The 18,264-nt window shown below is 57.5% G+C and overlaps 2 protein-coding genes across 4 annotated transcripts in view; both read right to left on the bottom strand.

Moving 5' to 3' along the window:
• Positions 1-11,771, bottom strand: part of DHRSX (dehydrogenase/reductase X-linked) — a 148,833-nt gene extending 137,062 nt beyond the window's left edge. The window contains exon 1 of the mRNA XM_078064186.1: positions 11,638-11,771. Within this exon, the coding sequence (XP_077920312.1) occupies positions 11,638-11,746 (109 nt within the window). The 5' untranslated portion in view covers positions 11,747-11,771. The remainder of the gene's footprint in view (positions 1-11,637) is intronic.
• Positions 2,331-11,779, bottom strand: ZBED1 (zinc finger BED-type containing 1). Of its 3 annotated transcripts, XM_036097777.2 has the most exons (3): positions 7,899-10,872; positions 7,460-7,621; positions 2,331-5,718 (listed from the first exon to the last, which is right to left on the bottom strand). In XM_036097777.2, the coding sequence occupies exon 3, from the start codon at positions 5,663-5,665 to the stop codon at positions 3,575-3,577; it is 2,091 nt and encodes a 696-aa protein (XP_035953670.1). In that variant the 5' UTR covers positions 5,666-5,718; positions 7,460-7,621; positions 7,899-10,872; the 3' UTR covers positions 2,331-3,574. The 3 variants fall into 3 exon arrangements, with proteins under 3 accessions (XP_035953670.1, XP_035953669.1, XP_035953671.1); XM_036097776.2 differs by lacking the exons at positions 7,460-7,621; positions 7,899-10,872 and adding an exon at positions 11,638-11,779; XM_036097778.2 differs by lacking the exon at positions 7,899-10,872 and having other exon boundaries at positions 7,460-7,876.
• Between the last annotated feature and the right edge of the window lie 6,485 nt (positions 11,780-18,264).

The raw sequence follows: 18,264 nt of genomic DNA, 5'->3' as shown, positions 1-18,264 counted from the left end.
GATGGATGGATGGATGGATGAATGGATGGATGGATAAATGGATGGATGGATGGATGGATGGATGGATAAATGGATGGATGGATGAGTGGATGGATGGATGGATGGATAGATGGATAGATGGATGGATGGATGGATGGATGGATTGACAAATAATAGGTACATGATAGAAAACACATAGAAACATAGACAATTGATAGGCAGGTAGAATATACAATAGAATATACACACAAAGAGGACACAGACAGGAGATATATATATATATATGGCATCCATTCCACACAGGCATGGAATCACAAGGCTTACTACATATGTAACCTGTTCGCCAGGGACATAATCACAGTGCAATTTCAAGCTGCCCACGAAGCACAGTGCTGATGTCCCCAGTACTGTGCACGAGGCACCATCTTTCGTGCCTGCTGCGCAGTCAAAGGGTCCTTTCCAGGAAAACCCAGCCATGAGCTTCCTAGGAAGAAAAGCCTCCTCAAGTACCATCTCCCAGAACCCTGAACCTCTGAGACGAGAAGCAAGGGTGCTGTTCACCCCACAATAAAAACTCTCGGGAAGCACCCTGCTTCGGAGACAGGTTCTAACAGAGAACAGGATGGCCCGTTCCCACCAAGAAGCCCCTCCCCCAGCACGTGTCATCTGCTACCTGCGAGATGCACACCTTGTCTCATGTCTCCACGAGAATGCAGCACATCTGGGACAACCAAGAAGCCAAACCGCCCTGGAATCAGGAGGCTTGACAAGCATCTCGAGCTTGCCTATCGCCAGAGGTCTGAGTGCCGAGCAGATATTCTGAGAATCCTCCCAGAATAATGAAGGCCAACATCCCCTACAAGGGGCTGCACAGAGCCCCCCAACCTTGGAGAAACAGACTACAGGGTCCTGACATGCAGGGGCACCCGGGGAACCCAGGGACGATGCAGGTTTGGAATCACGGATCCCACGAGGGAGCTTGGGTCTGTGTTTCTGGCAAACAGGGCTGGTCTACACGGTGGCTACAGGCCATGTCCTGGGAAGTGGGATGTGGGCACAGGATTATGTCAGACGGCTGAAATGCCAGTGTGCTAACGGGATGGGGCTGGGGTGCGTGCCTCGGGACCTCCGAAGGGAGGACGGCAGGCTTCATGGGACTGTTGTGCTAAGCCCTATACGAGTCTCATGTTTGCAAATGGCTGGAACAACGTCAGAAGGACAGGAACATTGCGTGGAAGATGCCACATGGGGATTGGGGCCTGGAGCACGCTGCCTGGCACCCATGCTGTGTGCAGATCTACGGGACCACAGCCACACCCTGATGGGACCGCATGCTCCACAAAGACACAAATACCTCCTTTCTCAGGGACAACAGGAGCCAGATCTGCCCTGGGTTCTGAGAGCCACTGTCACACAGACCAACGCTGAGCGGGATTGAGCCTCTACGGCACCCAAGAACCAACTCCAGGAAGGCCCCCCGGATTAACTCCAACAACAACAACAACAACAACAACAAAAACCCGGCTCAGACTTAGGGCTTTAGAGTAAGACGTGAGCATAAATCCCACACAGACGCACATCTGTGAGGAAGCTGAGCAGGGTGCAGACCCAGAGAGGAGAACGCATGCCGGCCAGGGGCTGTATGTGTAGCAGCCGTGCTCAGGGATGGGCACAGCTGGTGCCCATCATCGGACACAGCCAAGGACGTGCTCCCCGGGGACCATCAGACATTGGCCATGTCAGTCACCGTGGCCGAAAGTGGCCCATCTCAACTCCGCGTGTCTGTGTGTGAAACGGAAATATTTAGTTAGCCCCCACCCAGCAACAAGGCGACCAATTCCCTGCAGGAAGAGAAGGCCGGGCCGGTGCAGATCAACGTGCCGTGTCCGTTTGTCTGTCCGTGTGGTGCCTTGTTTTGTTAGAAGGAGGAAGGACAGGATGGGCAACAGTCAACTGTCTGTACAAATGAAAGGTCCACGCTCACCACTCACAAAGGCTCGGGCTCATAAAACCATTCGCTGAAGACAAGCCAGTGAAGGAAAATGCAAAAGGCCTGCTCCTGGGCAGCACGTCACCAAGTGGCGGCTTTATTCACATGAAGGAAAAGGCAAAAGGCCCCCCGCCAGACAGCCCATCACCAAGTGGTGGCTTTATTCACATAGAATTTGGGTTGCACAAATACCTAGAATGGATCAGACTCTTTGTCATTTGCAAGGACCCCAGGACAAAGCACCATGGACTCATTCTTTGTGGCCCGGAAACGTCTTTCAAGAAAGCAACAAAAGCCCCTCCCCCCCCCACCCCGTAACTGGAGGGATTCTGTCGCAATGAACACACATCAGACAAATAAATTAGGAGCTCATCTGCTTCTTGGGTTTATTGAACAAGAGTCAAATTTGAAAGCGTTAAATAAGAAAAAAAAAAAAAAAAACACATCCCATGAGGAAGGCTCAAACCCAGTTGGATGCGTCAAGATACAAGTCTCACCCCTCTTCAACACCAGGGGGGGGTCACCCTCCCGAGAAAATGGACACATCCGCCTCCTTAAATGTCCATGATGCTCTCGGAAGTGCTCAGCCAGCAGAACGTCGCCAGTGTCTCGGGTTTCTGAGAACAGCCGGAGCAACCCCGAAATCAAGGCCAAAATGTCCCATGGTCCGTTTTTTAAAAAATCAGCGGGCCCCCGCGGTGCGGCGTTGAAAAGACAAAAGCCAAGCGTCCGTGGCCCCCTGGAGAAACTGAAATCACCCTCGGCACATTTGGGCCCCTGGTAATTTTGGAAAGCAGGGTTCCCGAGGGTGGGGGGCCTGGTGGTCATCCTGGGGAAAGGGCCCCTTTTAAGCATGGGACACGCGCACACACCCACACGCACGCATAGGACCCAAGCGCCTCAGGGTCACCAGGACCACGGGCACAGAGCGAATTGCAGCGAGGGGACAAAAGGCAGAAGACAGCGCGTCCAATGCCCCTTTTCCTGCGTTGTCCCCACGGCCCGCTCCCTATTGCTGTTTTCATGCTTTGCACCAAACCTAAAGCTTGTGCGTCTCCCACACGTGGCGCGTGGGCTGGAGAGGGGTGTCTCCGGCCGTGCCAAAGGCAAGGTGCGTGCTCCCGCTGGGAAGTAAACACGGGCTCCCGTGCACAACAGGTCCGGGAAGGCCTATGGAAGGCGTGTGGGCCAGGAAGGATGCGGGAGTTTGGATGTTTTTCTGTGGTTTATGGAAAACTATCCCGCGGAGAACAGGACGGCCTTGGGGGTGGAATTAATTTATGTAGGAAGCGAACGGGGCTCCCTCCCTCCGACCGTCCGTTCCTGCTGGCTGCGCGCTGCTCCAGGAGTTCGTTATCTGCAACCAGCAGCCAGCAGGTGCGCGTGGGGACTTCTAGAACTTTCTCCGTCGATTTCTGCCACTTCGCTAGGACGCGAGTGGGCTCCCAGAGGAAAGACGCGCACAGCAGCCCCATGTTTCCCTCCTGTGCCTTTGCTCTCTTCAGCCCGGCCACCCACGCGCACGCACTCGCGCAGTGGGTATTTACAGCGGAACATCCCGCGGGGGCCAGCGCCACGGGGACCCCACCCCCACCTCGCCGGCACCTACACGAAGCCGCTGTCCCTGATCCCAAAGAAGCCGGCGTGCACAGCGTCCCCTAGGGGGAACACCTGCTCGTGGTCCAGGCCCCATTCGCCCTCGTCCTCGTCCTCGGGCTCGGCCTCGGCACCGCTGCGCGCGTTCTCGTACAGGAAGATCTGCTCGTCCACGTGCGCCGGAGCCAGCCGGTTCCTCTTGGCGCTGACCACGTTGGCGGAGGAGCCAAAGAGCCGCTCCGGGAAGACGCGCGTGGCCGCCACGCACCAATATTTCTGCAGCACCTTGGGCAGCACGGGGAAGAGCGCCAGGCGGTCGGACCACCACTTGAGGGGGTCCTCGTTGAGGCCCAGCACCTTCTGCGACTTGAAGTTGCTAAGCTCCTCCACCACCTGCGCGTGCCACTCCTCCTGGTCCTCCACGCCCCCCGTCTGGCAGAAGATTTCGGCCAGCATGCTGTTGATGACGCTGGTAGGCGGCGGCGTGGACGCCAGCACCAGCTTTTTCACCGGGGGCTCCTCGGGCAGCGCGTACATCTTGTCCTCCGCCGTCCGGTAGCCACCGCCACCGTCCTTGACCTTGTCCAGCAGGCCCTTGGCCTCCTCCACCACCCTGTTCTCCACCTGCTGCCTCTCGAAGGCAGACAGGAAGGGCAGGCGCTTGTAGCGCGGGTCCAGGAAGGTGGCCACGTTCAGGAACATGTCGATCTCGGGCGCCTCCTGGTAGGTCTTGGACAGCTCCTTGGCGATGACCTCCTTGGCCATGCTGAGCTCCTTGCAGTCGGTCTCCTTGATGTTGAGCGTGGTGTTGAGCAGCATGTGCAGCAGGGGCTTCACCATGCTGATGGTGGGGTACTTGGAGGCGGAGAGCATCTCGGCCACCTGCTTGAAGGGCTGCAGCAGCTCCACGAGCCCCTCGATGGTGGCCCACTCGGCGGCCTCCAGCATCAGGTGGTGGTTGTTGCTGTCTTCTACCAGCACGCCCGCGATGACAAACTGCTGCTCCTTGAGGCGCTGGAGCATGGCCAGCGTGCTGCCCCACCAGGACACGCGGTTGCTCACCAGCATGCAGTGTGCCATGTTCTGCTGCTTCTGCTTCTCGTACAGCATGTACATGGCCACCGTCGACTGCTGGAAGTACTCCACCAGCTTGCGGCAGCGGGCCAACAGCCCGGCCAGCTTGGGCAGCTGCAGGGCCTGCTGGATGCCCGCATTGAACGTGTGCCCCAGGCAGGGCATCTGCACCGAGATGTCCAGCAGGGAGCACGCCTTCACGATGTCCTTGCCGCAGTCCGTGGTGGCCCCGAACACCTTGGCGCTGATGCCCCACTCGATGAAGGCCTCGTACAGGACCCTGGTGATGGACTCGGCCGTGTTGTCCTCGGGGACCTCGAAGGTCTTCAGGCAGCGGGAGCCCACGGACAGGCAGCCGGGGGCCCCGCCGCCCAGGAAATGGGCGGCCAGCGTGACGTAGGCACGGTTCTGGTTCTCGCTCCTCCACATGTCCGTGGAGATGCCGCACCAGGACGCGTCGCTGAGCTCCTTGAGGACGGCCTCACGGACAGCGCCATACTTCTCGGGGATGGCCTTGCTGCAGAGGAATTTCCTGCTGGGCAGCTCGTACCGGGGGTCGGCCGTCTTCAGCAGCACCTTGAACGTGGGCTCGTCCACGATGGACGCGGGGTACAGGCCCTCGCAGATGAGGCCGATGACAGCGGCCGTGAGCTCCTGCTGCCGCTTGCTCTCGTGGCCGTGGCCGGCCTTGGCGGCCAGCGTGTCCGGTGGGGTCAGCTGCGACGCCTCGGGCTTCAGCTTGGAGAAGGCGGTGGCGAAGGCCTCGCGCATCTGCTCTGTGTTGCTCTTGACGAACTCACAGAATTCGTCGGGGTGATTCTTCTCCAGGTGGTAGGAGAGGTTGGAGGTGTTGCCGGAGTAGGCGATCTGGGCCATGCAGATGCGACAGTAGATCTTCTTCCACTGCAGGATGCATCCCTCGGCGTTGGTGTCGAAGCCAAAGTACTTCCACACTTTGCTCTTGGCGCGCGGGTGGGCCACTAACTTGAGGTCTGTCTGGGACGGGTCCAGGCCTTTCGCCTCCATGGCTTCTGCGCCGCGGCCCGCCTGCGGGGCCTCCACTCATTCCTGCGCACCTGCTGAGAAGCAGCAAGACAAACACAGCGTGAGAAGGGGCCCAGGCACAGGAGGGGGGTGCCCTGCGAGGAGCGAGCGCACACCACACGCTGAAGCAGCTCTGTCTCCAAGCCACGGTGCAGAGGGACCCCACGGGGGCACCTTTCCGAGTGCGCGCGGCTTTTGCAAAGCGGAGGGTGCGCTCTGACAGGTGAGCGCCTCTTCCCTGCAGGTCACTCCTATGCGCAGTGTGCGCAGCGACTCCACGCGTCTGAAAACATGCGCATCTGCGCTCCTAGGGGCGCAAGGACTCCACGCGTCTGAAAAACGTGCGTATCTGCGCTCCTATGGGCGCAAGGACTCCACGCATCTGAAAAACGTGCGTATCTGTGCTCCTACGCGCATGACTCCGCGCCTCTGAAAACGTGCACATGTGCGCTCCTACGTGCGCAGTGGCTGAAAACATGCGCATCTTTGAGTTTCTCGGTCCTTAGAGCACCTGGCCCATCTCGGCTGTTTACTGTTTCCTGTGCTAGGCGGTCCACCAACCCGGCACCAGCCAGGCAGTGTCACTTTCGGGGCAAACGAGCTGCTGGCTGCGTGCGGAAGCCCACATGCCCCAGCACGGGCGCCAGCCCAGGAGGACCCACCGTCACCACAGCAGCATCTCAAGCCTCCTTGTCGGCAAGAATGGGAGGCACCACAGCACCCGAGGTTTGTCACGGGCATCCAAGAAGCAAAATCGAGATTTTAATTTGGACAAAGCAGTCTTTAAGCTGGCTAAGAAGCATGGCTGCTTTTTTTTTGTTTGTTTTCCCCCAAATTTTACGTTTTAAAATGACGCCTTTTGGAACGTGGCATGCAGTCCTTTTATCTTTGGCACATCCGTCATCGGTCACCTTAGTGGGGCAGTAATGGACATCTTGATTCCTGGAGCTTCTCAAAATGCCCACCGTGGGCAATCATACCAGTACGCACAGATACACATTCGCTGTGCACGGGTTTCAGCATCACCAGGCTCTCGGAGGGGAGGCTTTGTCGACCCAGAAGCCAGCCCCAAGGGTTCCCGTTGTCCCTGATGGCCCCACGTTGGGTCCCTCGGAGCCGCCAACCTGGGCAGGGACTCCCCAGAACGGCAGCTGGGTTCTGTTCAAAGGTGTCTGTTAACTCTGCAACTTTTCAAGCCGCTGTACAGTGCTCAGGGGGTTAAATAACAAACTGCACCAACCAGGCATTTTCTGAGTATCGGGAATATGTTCAGAGCAAAATCTCCATGCCTACAGGGGATCGCAGAGTGCCCCCCACCAGAATTCAGGTACTCCCAGAACCTGTGAATGGAACCTTATTTGAAATAGGACCCAGGTGTATTAAGTGAAGGATAAGGTCATGGGAAGGATGTGGCCACGAGCTAGGAGCCCCCAGAAGCTGAAAAAAACGGGAAGGACCCTCTCCTGGTGCCTCTGGAGGGATCGTGACCATGCCCCACCTGGATCTCAGCGGTCCTGCCCCGCCTGGATCTCAGACTCTGGTGTCCAGAGCTGGGAAAGGATGAATTTTTGACCTTTTAAGCCAGTAGGTACTAGGGTAAAGCTGACCCAGGGCATTCTTTAGACAAGGGCCAAACCTTAAAAGATACTGAGTGTCAACATCATGCCCAAAATGCCCCCCGTGTCCTCACAGACAGCCACACCCCGCCAGGCTGGCCTGCATGAGGCTTTTCAGGAAGACGTCACAATAGGCCTGATTAATGGGGCATTACGGTACCTGGGCTGGATGGAGGACACTGTTCTGTGGGCAACTCTACGTAGGGAGCAGAGACGAGGCCCAGAATCTCCAGGACAGGTGGAGGGAATCCAACACAGCCACGGCTTGCAGAAAGAGGAGACCCCAAGGTGCACGTTCTGCAGCCCAGTCAGGATCGGGCACCTGGACGTGGAATGGCCGTCGAGGGACCGGGGAAGGAACCCACAGCGCCGCACCCTGGCTCTGGAGTATGAGCGGGTCCATCCTACCCCAGCAGCACAATTCGGCTGTATCAGGTCTTCCTACGGCATTATTATCACGGTTGTAATAGTTATCACTAATTTAGCTGAACGAGGTCACAAGACCCTGAGCTACGTGTCGCACGTAAGGAACAAGGACTCCCCAACTAAACGGATTCTTATGGAGGCACCAGCCTTGCTCTCCTTGGGTGCACACTTACGTCAGGATCTCTGGGGGCCCCCAGGAAAGCAGGCGACGAGCAGGGGTGTTCCCGGTGAGCCCCTGGAAGGCCCCTGGGCAGGGCCGCCTGCCACCACCATCTATGCCGCTCGGCCCACAATGGTGTCGGTCATGGTCACCGGTAAAGGTTTCTTCAAGGCAGGCTTCCTCCGCTCGTCCTTGGCAGGTGGTTCGAGCACCTCTGGGGGACCGTCCCCAAGCCCCTCCTGAGGGTCCTGAGACGTCCTGCCTTTTGCACTAAAAAAGCCAGTTTCGTCCCACACTGCCACCCCAACAGCGCATCCTGGGGGGGCCGACGCGGCAGGACGGAGAGCCCGCCGCCTTCCCCGCGGCCTGGAGCTCAAGAGGCCAGCAAACGCGGACCAGGGGGCCACGGCGCCCACTAGCCTACTCTGTGTCTTGGAGAATGGAGTCGTTCAGCGTCTGAAAAACCCGCATCACTGCTAGTTACAGGCAACTGGCTTGTCTTTGTTATTTGAAACACGATCTTAAATGCGTTTTTAAATTTCTGCTTTAATTCCTAGCAGGCAAAACCTGCCTAAACAAACGCTCTTTTGGGGTCCTCCTATTTTTGGAGAGGAAAGGGACCCTAAATCATGAAGTTCGGATACCCGGGTTTCACCTCCCTGGAGCCACGGTCCGTGTCCACATGTGCACAAAAGCAACAGGAATTCACTTTCTGTGGATAGGTGTTTTAACCCCCTGTAGTCTGGAAACTAGGAGCCCTCCCAAAATAGCTCGGAAAGTGGGCTGGCTGACATGGTTTGGAGTGGGTATGGCCTCCAAAGGTTCCGCACGTACAAGTGAGTCCACTTTCCGTACCAAGACGCCTGCCCACTTCTAATGGGATTTTTAAGATTTTATTTATTTATTTGGGAGCGAGAGAGAGAGCACAAGCACAAGCAGGGGCTGAGCAGGGAGCCCGATGTGGGGCTCGATCCCAGGACCCCGGGATCATGACCTGAGCCGAAGGCAGACGCTTAATGACTGAGCCACCCAGGCGCCCCCCGCAACGGAATTTTTAAGGGAAACTCTGTACAATATCAGAACTAGAAAAAAACACATCAAGTAGACCTTGTCTCCTTTTCAAAACGCACCGAAGCGTGGAGACATTTAATTTCCAACAGATAACCCCTTTGTTGGTCCTGCACATGTGACCACGTGTCTACAGAACACGGCAACTTGGAGCAGCTTTTAGGCCAGTTTTGGGGTGGACCTTCGGATACGAGATACAGTTAATTAAATCATGTACTTTAAGATGTGATGAGCAGACACAGCTCACCGTGTGGGCCACCTGGACAGTCTTCAGAAGACAGAGAATCTGCAAACCAGACCATCAATCCTGAGTCTGTAAATGGTCTTGCTTTTGGATAAATGTTAAGAAATTAGGACATCTTAACATTCAGGAGAACTACACTCTTATGTCTTCCTTTCTTCTTACAACCTAAGTGACCCCAGACATCATACCTGCCACATGCATTCCCCTTTCCTAAAAGGTCCAAGCCCATCCTCCTGGTCACAGTGCTCAGAAAAAAAAAAAAAGTCAAGTTACTTCCAACCGGAAATGGGAACTGGGTCTTTGTTCCTGTTTAGCTCCAAGCCCGGGGCAAAGTTCAGTGGCTCTCGTCCAAACACCCAGTGCAGTGAGGAGCCAATCAGAAAAGCTGTACAAGGCAAAGCAATGGGTTCGCCTCTGGGGATGTGGGCCACCAGCAGACCCAGGGCGGGGACGGGCTCCCAGCTGTATGTAAAACCATTTCTAAGACGACAGACAGACTGGGGCTCGTGGAGGGCCAGCAAGCAGAAGTTCATCCTTCTATATAAGGATCCTCTTCTGGAACACACAGAAGGATTCGTCTGGCGGGCACGTGACTTCATGAGTACTTTGTATTTCCACAATTTTGTTTGTTTTAAATCAACAGGTAGAAAGAACAGGGCCACCGTGTCAACACACTGCAACAAGTTTTGCAAACACGCGTTTTGGTGTGCCCGGGCAGGGTCACCACCTCCAAGGCTAAGTTCCTTTCCCAGATTGACCGGGGAGCTCCCGGCACGGGGCTCCTAGGCAGGTGACGAAACCCAGCTCAGAGCGAGATCGCGGGGTTACGTGTAAGTGACACGGGTTTTGGCTGATTTCTCATCGTCCCTCGGTTTACAAGCTGATTGAAAAGGCCACGTGTTGACTTCCCTGTCCCCAAGCCCCCCCAAGCCTGCGGGTTCCTACTCACCCTGCATTCACTTCTAATGCATATAAATATGTTTAAAAAAAAAACAACAAATTCCAGTGTTATCAGACAAGTTAAAGGCTTGCTCAAGTAAAACAAAGATTCACTTCCCTGGGTGGAGGTTTGGAGGGGGAGGTGCGCTCACTGAAAAATGTGTTCTTCCTACTCAGAGCTGAGGTTCTCCAAGTGCGGCCCAAAGGGGCCCCCCTCCCACCGTTAGTGGGGAGACAGAGGAATTCAAAAGCACAGTGGACGCTGGAACCACGTGAGGGTTGCCACACACTGAAAAACCCACTTGTAACTTTTGAGGGCCCCCAAAACAGAACTACGAAAAGCCCACAGTTGTTCAGAAGACTTACCGGGCATTTGCCCGTTATTTTGTGTATTATAAGCACTGGATGCTGTATTCCTACAATGAAGGAAGCTGGACAGGAGCAAGTGTGATTAAGAAAATCCTAAGGGAGGGAAAAAAGGGCACTTATGGGATCGTGCAGTGGGCTGCCAAAACAAACAAAAAAGAAAGAAGAGAGACATATAAGTGAAGGTGGGCATTTCAAACCAGTGTCGCTCAAAGGTCAAGTGTGTTTGGCCTGGATGGGTGGTACGTGTGCGGCTCACCTCAGCACACTCTCTAATTGCAAAAGGAGAGCTGAGAGTCGGGGTCTCCTCTCAGGCCGTGCAGAACGAGCTTAGCTACAAAGTAGCACCCACCGCGGTTCCCACTGAATACTCTGTTTGGGAAAACACTGATTTGGCACCTAAAAATAAGCTGCCGTTTCTGCGCCCACAGACCGGGGCTCCTGGAATTCCCCGCGCAGGGTGCGCACAGGAAGGCCTCCCGGATTCCGGCTCTGCGGCCCCGGAGCACGTCCACGGAGAGCCAGGGCGCGCATCCACACGAGCCCGCCGGAGGGCCCGCCGTGCTTACCGGAGCCGGAGCGGGTCCTGAGCCGAAGGCCGGGGAGTGCAAGCGCCGTTCCGGCCAGGCGGACGCAGAGGGCCCCCGGCGGGCAGCGCTCCCCCGCGCCCCGGCCGCGCGCTGGGCCCCGCGGCGCCTTGGCCAGGCCTTCCGGGAAGCCCAAGGCCGCCTAAGCCCGGCTGACGGAGGGAGGGGCCTCCGGGGCGGCGCGCTCCCGGCCTGCGCGCGGCCTCCGCACGACCCCCGCGGGCGCACACAGCCGTCCGAGGTCGGGGGGCGCGGGGGACTCGGGGCGCGCGCGGGCCCGGCCGTGACCCGCGAGCTTCCGGGAGACCCCGGCCCCGGGGCAGGCACGAGCGAGCAGCGGGGCGCGCGCGCACGACAGGCACCCGGGGCGCGCCTGGCCTCCACCGCCCCCGCCGCGCGCCTCCCCCGCCGCCAGCCCGCCCGCGCCCCCCGCCCCGGGTCCCGCCGAGCGAGGAGCGCGCCTCCCGCCCGGTGTCGCCAACGCCCCCGCCGCCCCCGCCGCCCGGCCCGCCCGCAGCCCCCCGCCCGCGCGCCCGCGCCCTGCTGACCTGGCTCCGCGAAGCCCCCGCGGCAGCGCCGCAGCAGCTGCGCCAGGACCACCGCCGCGCCCGCCGCGTACACCCGCAGGGCCGCCCGAGCCGCAGACAAAGGCGACATGGCTGCCCGGACGCCGCTTCCGCGCCGCCCGCCGCCGCCCGCCCCCGGGACCCGGCGCGACACCGGCCGGCGGAAACGCGCCCGCGAGGCCCGCCCTCCGTGCCCGCCCGCCTGCCCGCCTGCCTGCCCCGGGCCCGGAGCCAGGACCCCGCCCAGGGACCCCGCCCCGACCCCGCCCCGACCCCCGGACCCTCCCCGGGCCCCCCCCGACCCCGCCCAAACCCCGGAACCCCGCCCCGACCCCGGGACCCTGCCCGGGGACCCTCCGCGACCCCGCCCAGACCTCCGACCCCGCCCCGCGACCCCCCCGACCCCGCCCAGATCCCCGGAAGCCCTCCCGGAACCCGGACCCCGCCCCGGGACCTCTCCCCGACCCCGCCCAGATCCCCGGAGCCCCTCCCAGAACCCGGACCCCGCCCCGGGACCTCTCCCCGACCCCGCCCAGATCCCCGGAGCCCCTCCCAGAACCCGGACCCCGCCCCGGGACCTCTCCCCGACCCCGCCCAGATCCCCGGAGCCCCTCCCAGAACCCGGACCCCGCCCGGGGACTCCTCCCCGACCCCGCCCAGACCTTGGACCCCGCCCTGGGACCCCCAGACCCCGCCCAGACACCGGAACCCCTCCCGGAACCCGGACCCTTCCCTGGGACCCCTCGCCGACCCCGCCCAGACCCCCGGAACCCCGCCCCGACCCCGGTCCCTGCCCGGGGACCCCTCCCCCACCCCGCCCAGACCCCCGGAACCCCTCCCGGACCCCGGATCCCGCCCGAGGACCCCTCCCCGACCCCGCCCAGACCCCGGACCCTGCCCATGGACCCCCGTCTGCCCCGCCAAGACCCCAGAACCCCTCCCGGATCCCGCCCAGGGACCCCACTCCCACCCTGACCTGACCCCAAACTCCCACCCCAGGACCCCCCGTTGCTCCTGCCCAGACCCCCAGACCTCTGCACATTGACCCCTCCCCTGGACCCTGGGACCCCTCCCCGGCCCCTCCTGACTGCACTCTGCACTAGGAACCAAGCGGGGACTCTAGAGTAGGGACCCCCACCCGGATCCCCCACCCCTGCACAGGACCCACCCAAGACCCCAGCCCTGGACCCAGCAAGACCCTGGGCCCCACCGCACCCCACCCGTGACCCTGCGCAGACCCCCCATCATTGGGCTTCCACTGAGACCCACCCACCCCCCCAGATCCCTACCCAGAACCCTCCCAAGGGACACCTAAACCTGGCCCCACAAGGACCTCAATACCTGCCAGGGCCCAAGACCCCCACTCATATTCTCCTCCATTGTAACAGCCAGTGGATTCCAGACTCACACCCCTGCACCCACTCGCATCCCCAGCAGAGACCACGCACCCCTGCCAAGATGGGACACGCAGGATCCCACACTTCTCCAGAACCCTGACCCCTCCACTGGGACCCAGGATCTCCCCCCACTCACTCCCCTAGGACCTGAACCCAGCAGGCCTGATTGCAGGGGGCACCCTAGCCCAGCACTAGCCTGACCTGGTGGCTGTACCCCTTTCCTCAGGTCAGGGGGACTGGCTTCCGATGGGGATCTGAGACACTAGGGACCCACCCCTGCTTGGTGCGTCCCCCGGCTGGGTTAGGAAGGCTCCTTCTGGCCTTTGCAACCCTCTACAGAGAAACTGAGGCCAAACAGCCTTCCCAGGACCCCCTGCCAGATGGGAGAATCATCGGTCAGCCCTGCTGGGCCAGGTGCACCCAGCAAAGAGCATCAGGGACAGTCATACTGTCCTTGCCACCCATGTCCCACTCCGCAAAGGGTTTCCCTCATGAGCCCCTGCTGTGTGGGATGGGCAGCTCTGGCCCACTGTGTTCCTGGTGCAGGAGGGGTCCACGGGTGGGGGTCCAGGGTCTGGCAGAGGTCAGGGTGGGGTCTGTGGACGGGGCTGGGGGGGGGTTGAGATCCAGATGGGGTCCCTGGGCAGGGGGTCCAGCGTCTGGGTGGGATGTGAAGGGATCCGGCCGGGAGTCCCCTGATCTAGGGTCTGGGCTGGGATTCCAGCAGGAAGCAGGGAGGGTGGGACTTCTGAGAGTCTGAGAACAGAGACAGATGACAGCATGTTATCCATGGCCAGCCAATGCCTGGGGGTCACACTGAAGACCCCTCCTCTCCTCTCACCCTATCTCCCCCAACTGTCTATATTCCCAGGAGGTTTCTGGAGCCATGAACTGGGGAGGGGCTGCTGATAGCTGCAGACTTTCTTAGGTGCTTCCAGCAATGGTTTGAGGGGACCCCCTCCCCGAGTCACTCTCCTCCCGTGGAACCTGTTGCATATGGTTTTTATCACACTGGTGATAAGTCACCCCAAATGCAGCAGCTCAAACTATACAAATTGTAGGATCTCAGCGCTCTGTGGGTGAGAAGTCCCCAGTGTGGGCTCCACTGGAGTTCTGCTCAAGGTGTCATAGGGTCCAAGTCGGGATGTCCGCCCACTCACGGGGCCCCCCGGGGCCGTGGCCTGGAGGAGCCTGTGCGGGAGCTCAAGGTGGTCGTGAGCAGAAGCTAGGTCCTGGTGCTTGTGGGGCTGACGTCCCCATTTCTGGGAGGCTGGCTGTCGGCAGGGGGCAAGCCTTCAGTCCTAGGGCCTCCTTGTTGCTCCTAGCAGGTGTCCCCCTGCATCCCATTCTTGGAATTCCTACAATTTCCCCTCATGCCACGTCTCTGGGACCCCCGCCGCACCCAGTTCTCTGCTTTTGAGGGCTCACGGGATTAGAATGGTCTCCCCAGGTCAATCCAGGATTACCTGCCTATTTTAAGGTGCATACCGAAATTCCACCTGTAAAGTCCCTTGTGCTGTGTGGCGGTGCATACTCACGGCTGCTGGGGAGATTCGCGCCCGGATGTCTTTGGGTGGCCCACCCCTCGTTGGCCGACGCCACCACGGTTTAGGACTTCTTGTCCCTTCGAGGATATGAGGACCGCAGCAGATAGAGGTAAATTTCACCTGCACCCCAAGAGGAAGATGAACCCCAGAGCTGACATCCTCTCTAGAGAAAAAGGTGAGGCAGGACCCGGGAGGCCCAGCAGGGCGCTGAGAGCCGCTAGGTGTCTGCCTCTGGGCCACGAAATCCATGCAGCAACCCCTGCACACCACAAGGAGCTCATGATAATCCTAAAAGCCCGTGACAAAGTTTTCGGTGGTCCTTCTTTCAAAATCAGGGATGGGGGAAAATACAATAAAGATGACTATGAATAATGCACGCTGTCTAGAAAGGGTGTGCAACCTACAGCATGGGGTATCTATTGGTTTGTCATGGGAGAGACAAAGGGGCCCATACAGAGCATTACTGGGGAGACCAGAAGCATCCTATAGTTCCTCTAGGCCCCTGACCGGTGCCACACAGGGCCACACGGGCTTGCCTATGAGGACACAGTGAACCAGCAGGCTTTTTAGTACCCAGAGTGTGCGTAGCCCTGGTCCCCGTGGCAGGACGTGATAGGCTTGTTGGAATAATCCCACAAGCCGGCAGGGACCTCAAACCTACCAGTCAGGGGGAAGCAGGCTCCCAGCCTGGTCCCCGGGATAAGAAGGGTCATCTGGTGTGGGGACCTTATCAGTGGGAGCAGCGTGGAGTGGAGAATTCGGTTAGGCTGGTCGAGGACTTCTGGGTTTTCTCCAGACCCCAAGGAAGCATATGATGTTTATGATATGGGGCCTGAAGATTGGTCTTTTCACCACAGTGTGGTTGGGAGTGTGGGGTATGGAGAGGTACTGGAGGGCAGGGGGATCCCAGGGTTTCACGGATGGCCAAGGGCCGGCAGGAGCCTACAGAGATGTGGTGCGTGCACGACTCAGGAGGTATAAGGACGTTTCCCCACGAGTCAGGGGACACTGGTTAAAGCCGGTGTCCTGGAGGTACCATCCAAACTCGCCAGAAATGACCAATGAAATGAAATGAAATGAAATAAATTAAATGAAATAAAATGAAATAAAATAATAAAATATAAAATAAATAAAATGAAATAAATAAAAAATACAATGAAATAAAATAATAAAATATAAAATAAAATAAAATGAGATGACATAAAATAAATTAAATACAATAAATAAAATAAAATAATGAAAAATAAAATAAAATAAATAAAACACAATGATATAAATAAATTAAATTAAACTAAATTAAATTAAATAATCCGAGGCACCTGTTAAAAATGCAGATTGCCAGAAATCGTCTCAGGCCAACAGAGTCAGAATATGCTGATGAGTCCCTCAAATGGAAAAATAAAATTGGAGAGAAGGCTGGTGTGGACTTTAAGGTGTGGTTTTGGGGGTTTGGGTTGGTTTTTTGCTCTGTGTGACAAGGGTGTTTCTAGGTTTGCTTTTAAATTGTTAATATTAGGGATGCCTGGGTGGCTTGGTCCGTTAACCATCTGGCTTCCGCACTCAGGACACACGATGCTTCTGGGGAGGGTTGCCCAGGACGATATCACCTCCGATAGTTCTTGACGTATAGCAAGTCCTTGACCTTGCTGGTCCAAATCTGGAATGTTCTTTGCATGCCCAGGTGTGCAGTAAAGAATCCACTTTGCACAAAGTCAGCTCTGGCATGGGCCCCTTGGGTTCTGGGAGCAAGACTCTGAGCCCCGGGACATGCAGGTGGAGCATGCTACCATGGGATTTAGGGTTGGGGGGCTTTGGGGCACGTGGTCTCCGCTTGATGGAGGTCAGGTGCCCAGGAAGTCAGCCGTGCAGGTTGGCAATAGCTGGGTGTTGTCACCTGTCATGGCTGGGAGAGGTACATGCTGTGTATGAGCTCACTGCAAGAGGCCGCTGGAGGCTCACGCCTCGTTCCTCCTGGACCCTGCCCCGTGTACCTGTTCCCTTTGTGGATTTTATTCTGTGTCCTTTCATGTGAATAAACCATTAGGATGAGCATAGCAGCTTGGCAGAGTTGTCTGTGTCCGTGTAGGGAATCTGTGTACCTGGGGGTGGCCTTGGGGACACTGGAGGCTGCAGTTGGCGCCAGAAATAGGGCTGATCTTGGGGTCTTTGCACCACGGATGCACAATTGCTTTCCACCTTGGAGGGCTGTGGTGATGGACAACTCTGCAGGACTCTCCTTTACAAAATTCCACCCAATGAACCTTGCAGAAGTTTTGTGTTTTGCTTTGCTTTTTGGTTTGTTGTTGGTTGTTTTGGGTTGCTTATGTTTTTATTTCCCCTTGTGTGGTCCTTCATTGTGGACGTGGCTGTTAGCTTGCTGGTGCCTCCGTGGGCGCACATGGAATAATGGGTATATCTGAAGGGTCCTGGGGGAAAAAGCAAGAGAGGGTTGTCTTTGAGATCGGTTTCTGAACCTGCGACCCGATTTTATTCTGTGCCGTTTTAATGAGCAGAAGGAGAATGGGAGCAGGTGCAGCTGGAGCAGCTCTGGGTGCTGCTCTTTCTCCAAAGGGGGCTGTTCCATGAGCCTCAGGGCAGACTCCCTGGTCGCGAAACCCCCAAGTGAAATCTCCCGTGCGCATTCCCTTAGAGAGTGCTCACAATAGCCCGCAAGGACTCTGCATTTGAGTTTCGGCCTCAGAGTCCTTTCCCAAAGTTCAGGTGTTCATACAATCCTGTTGATTTTGCACATGGACCCTCAGAGGCTTTGAGAAAACACGCTCAGAGAAGTCGGAGAATGGGAAACCCTTTCTCTGCATTAGGTTCTCGTGCGTTCAGCCCTATGCCATCCCGGAAAAGCCTCAACTCCTAGGACTTCTTCTGCTCCAGCTGGATTCTAAAGACAACGTGAAACCTGTCCTTCCCACATCTAACGTCTTAAACGCCATCCCTTAAATTCCTTGGCTTTAAAGTGTTTGTCCTGAGTCATGACCCCCACCCTACCCCTTTTTCTCAGGGGTCTGTTTTTGACCCCAGTCTATAAAACCCGATTTCTGTTCCGTTTTCCTCTTTATTTCTGTTGCATGGAAGCGGATTCCTTTCCCAGGGAGAAAATGCCTGACTCCATTTCCCCGGAAATCTCTTTAGCGTCTTGGGTTTGCCCTCGTTTCCCAGTGGGGCATCCATTCCACATGGACTCTTGATCCCCGGTTTTCCTTCACATGCCTACAAATCCCCACAATCATGGGGCCCCTGGTCATTCGCTCTGAGAGAATCATGGGAGTCATGGCGGGCATATCTGCCCAGATTTCTTGGGACCATGGTAAGGGTTTTGAGTATGACTATTAACATTGGGATTTTTCTACGAGGTCAGCAGTACTTGGGGCTAAATCGTCTTGGAGCAGAACAGAGATGCCCAAAGAAAGGCATCCAATGCCCCAACCCCAACCTTTGGACACAGACCCATGCAGGACGGCCGAATCTGGAATACACCCCACGTCTTCTAGCCTTTGGGCGATTCCACTGTCTACAAGATGGCACTCAAAATTCCACACCGTGACAACATAGGTGGTAAGTACATGAGCCTTCCTCCCTAGTGCCAAAACCAACAAGTGGCCTGTTATTTATTTTAAGTGTTGGTAGCATCGGATGGCGAAGAGCAGGAT

This window comes from Halichoerus grypus, chromosome X, assembly GCF_964656455.1.
Source record: "Halichoerus grypus chromosome X, mHalGry1.hap1.1, whole genome shotgun sequence".
NCBI classification, from domain to species: Eukaryota; Metazoa; Chordata; class Mammalia; order Carnivora; family Phocidae; genus Halichoerus; species Halichoerus grypus.
This window is presented reverse-complemented; position numbering and strand designations above follow the sequence as displayed.

What these genes read in the sequence shown, in the direction of transcription:
- ZBED1 (XM_036097776.2), bottom strand. Translation starts at nt 5,665, where the DNA reads ATGGAGGCGAAAGGCCTGGACCCGTCCCAGACAGACCTCAAGTTAGTG.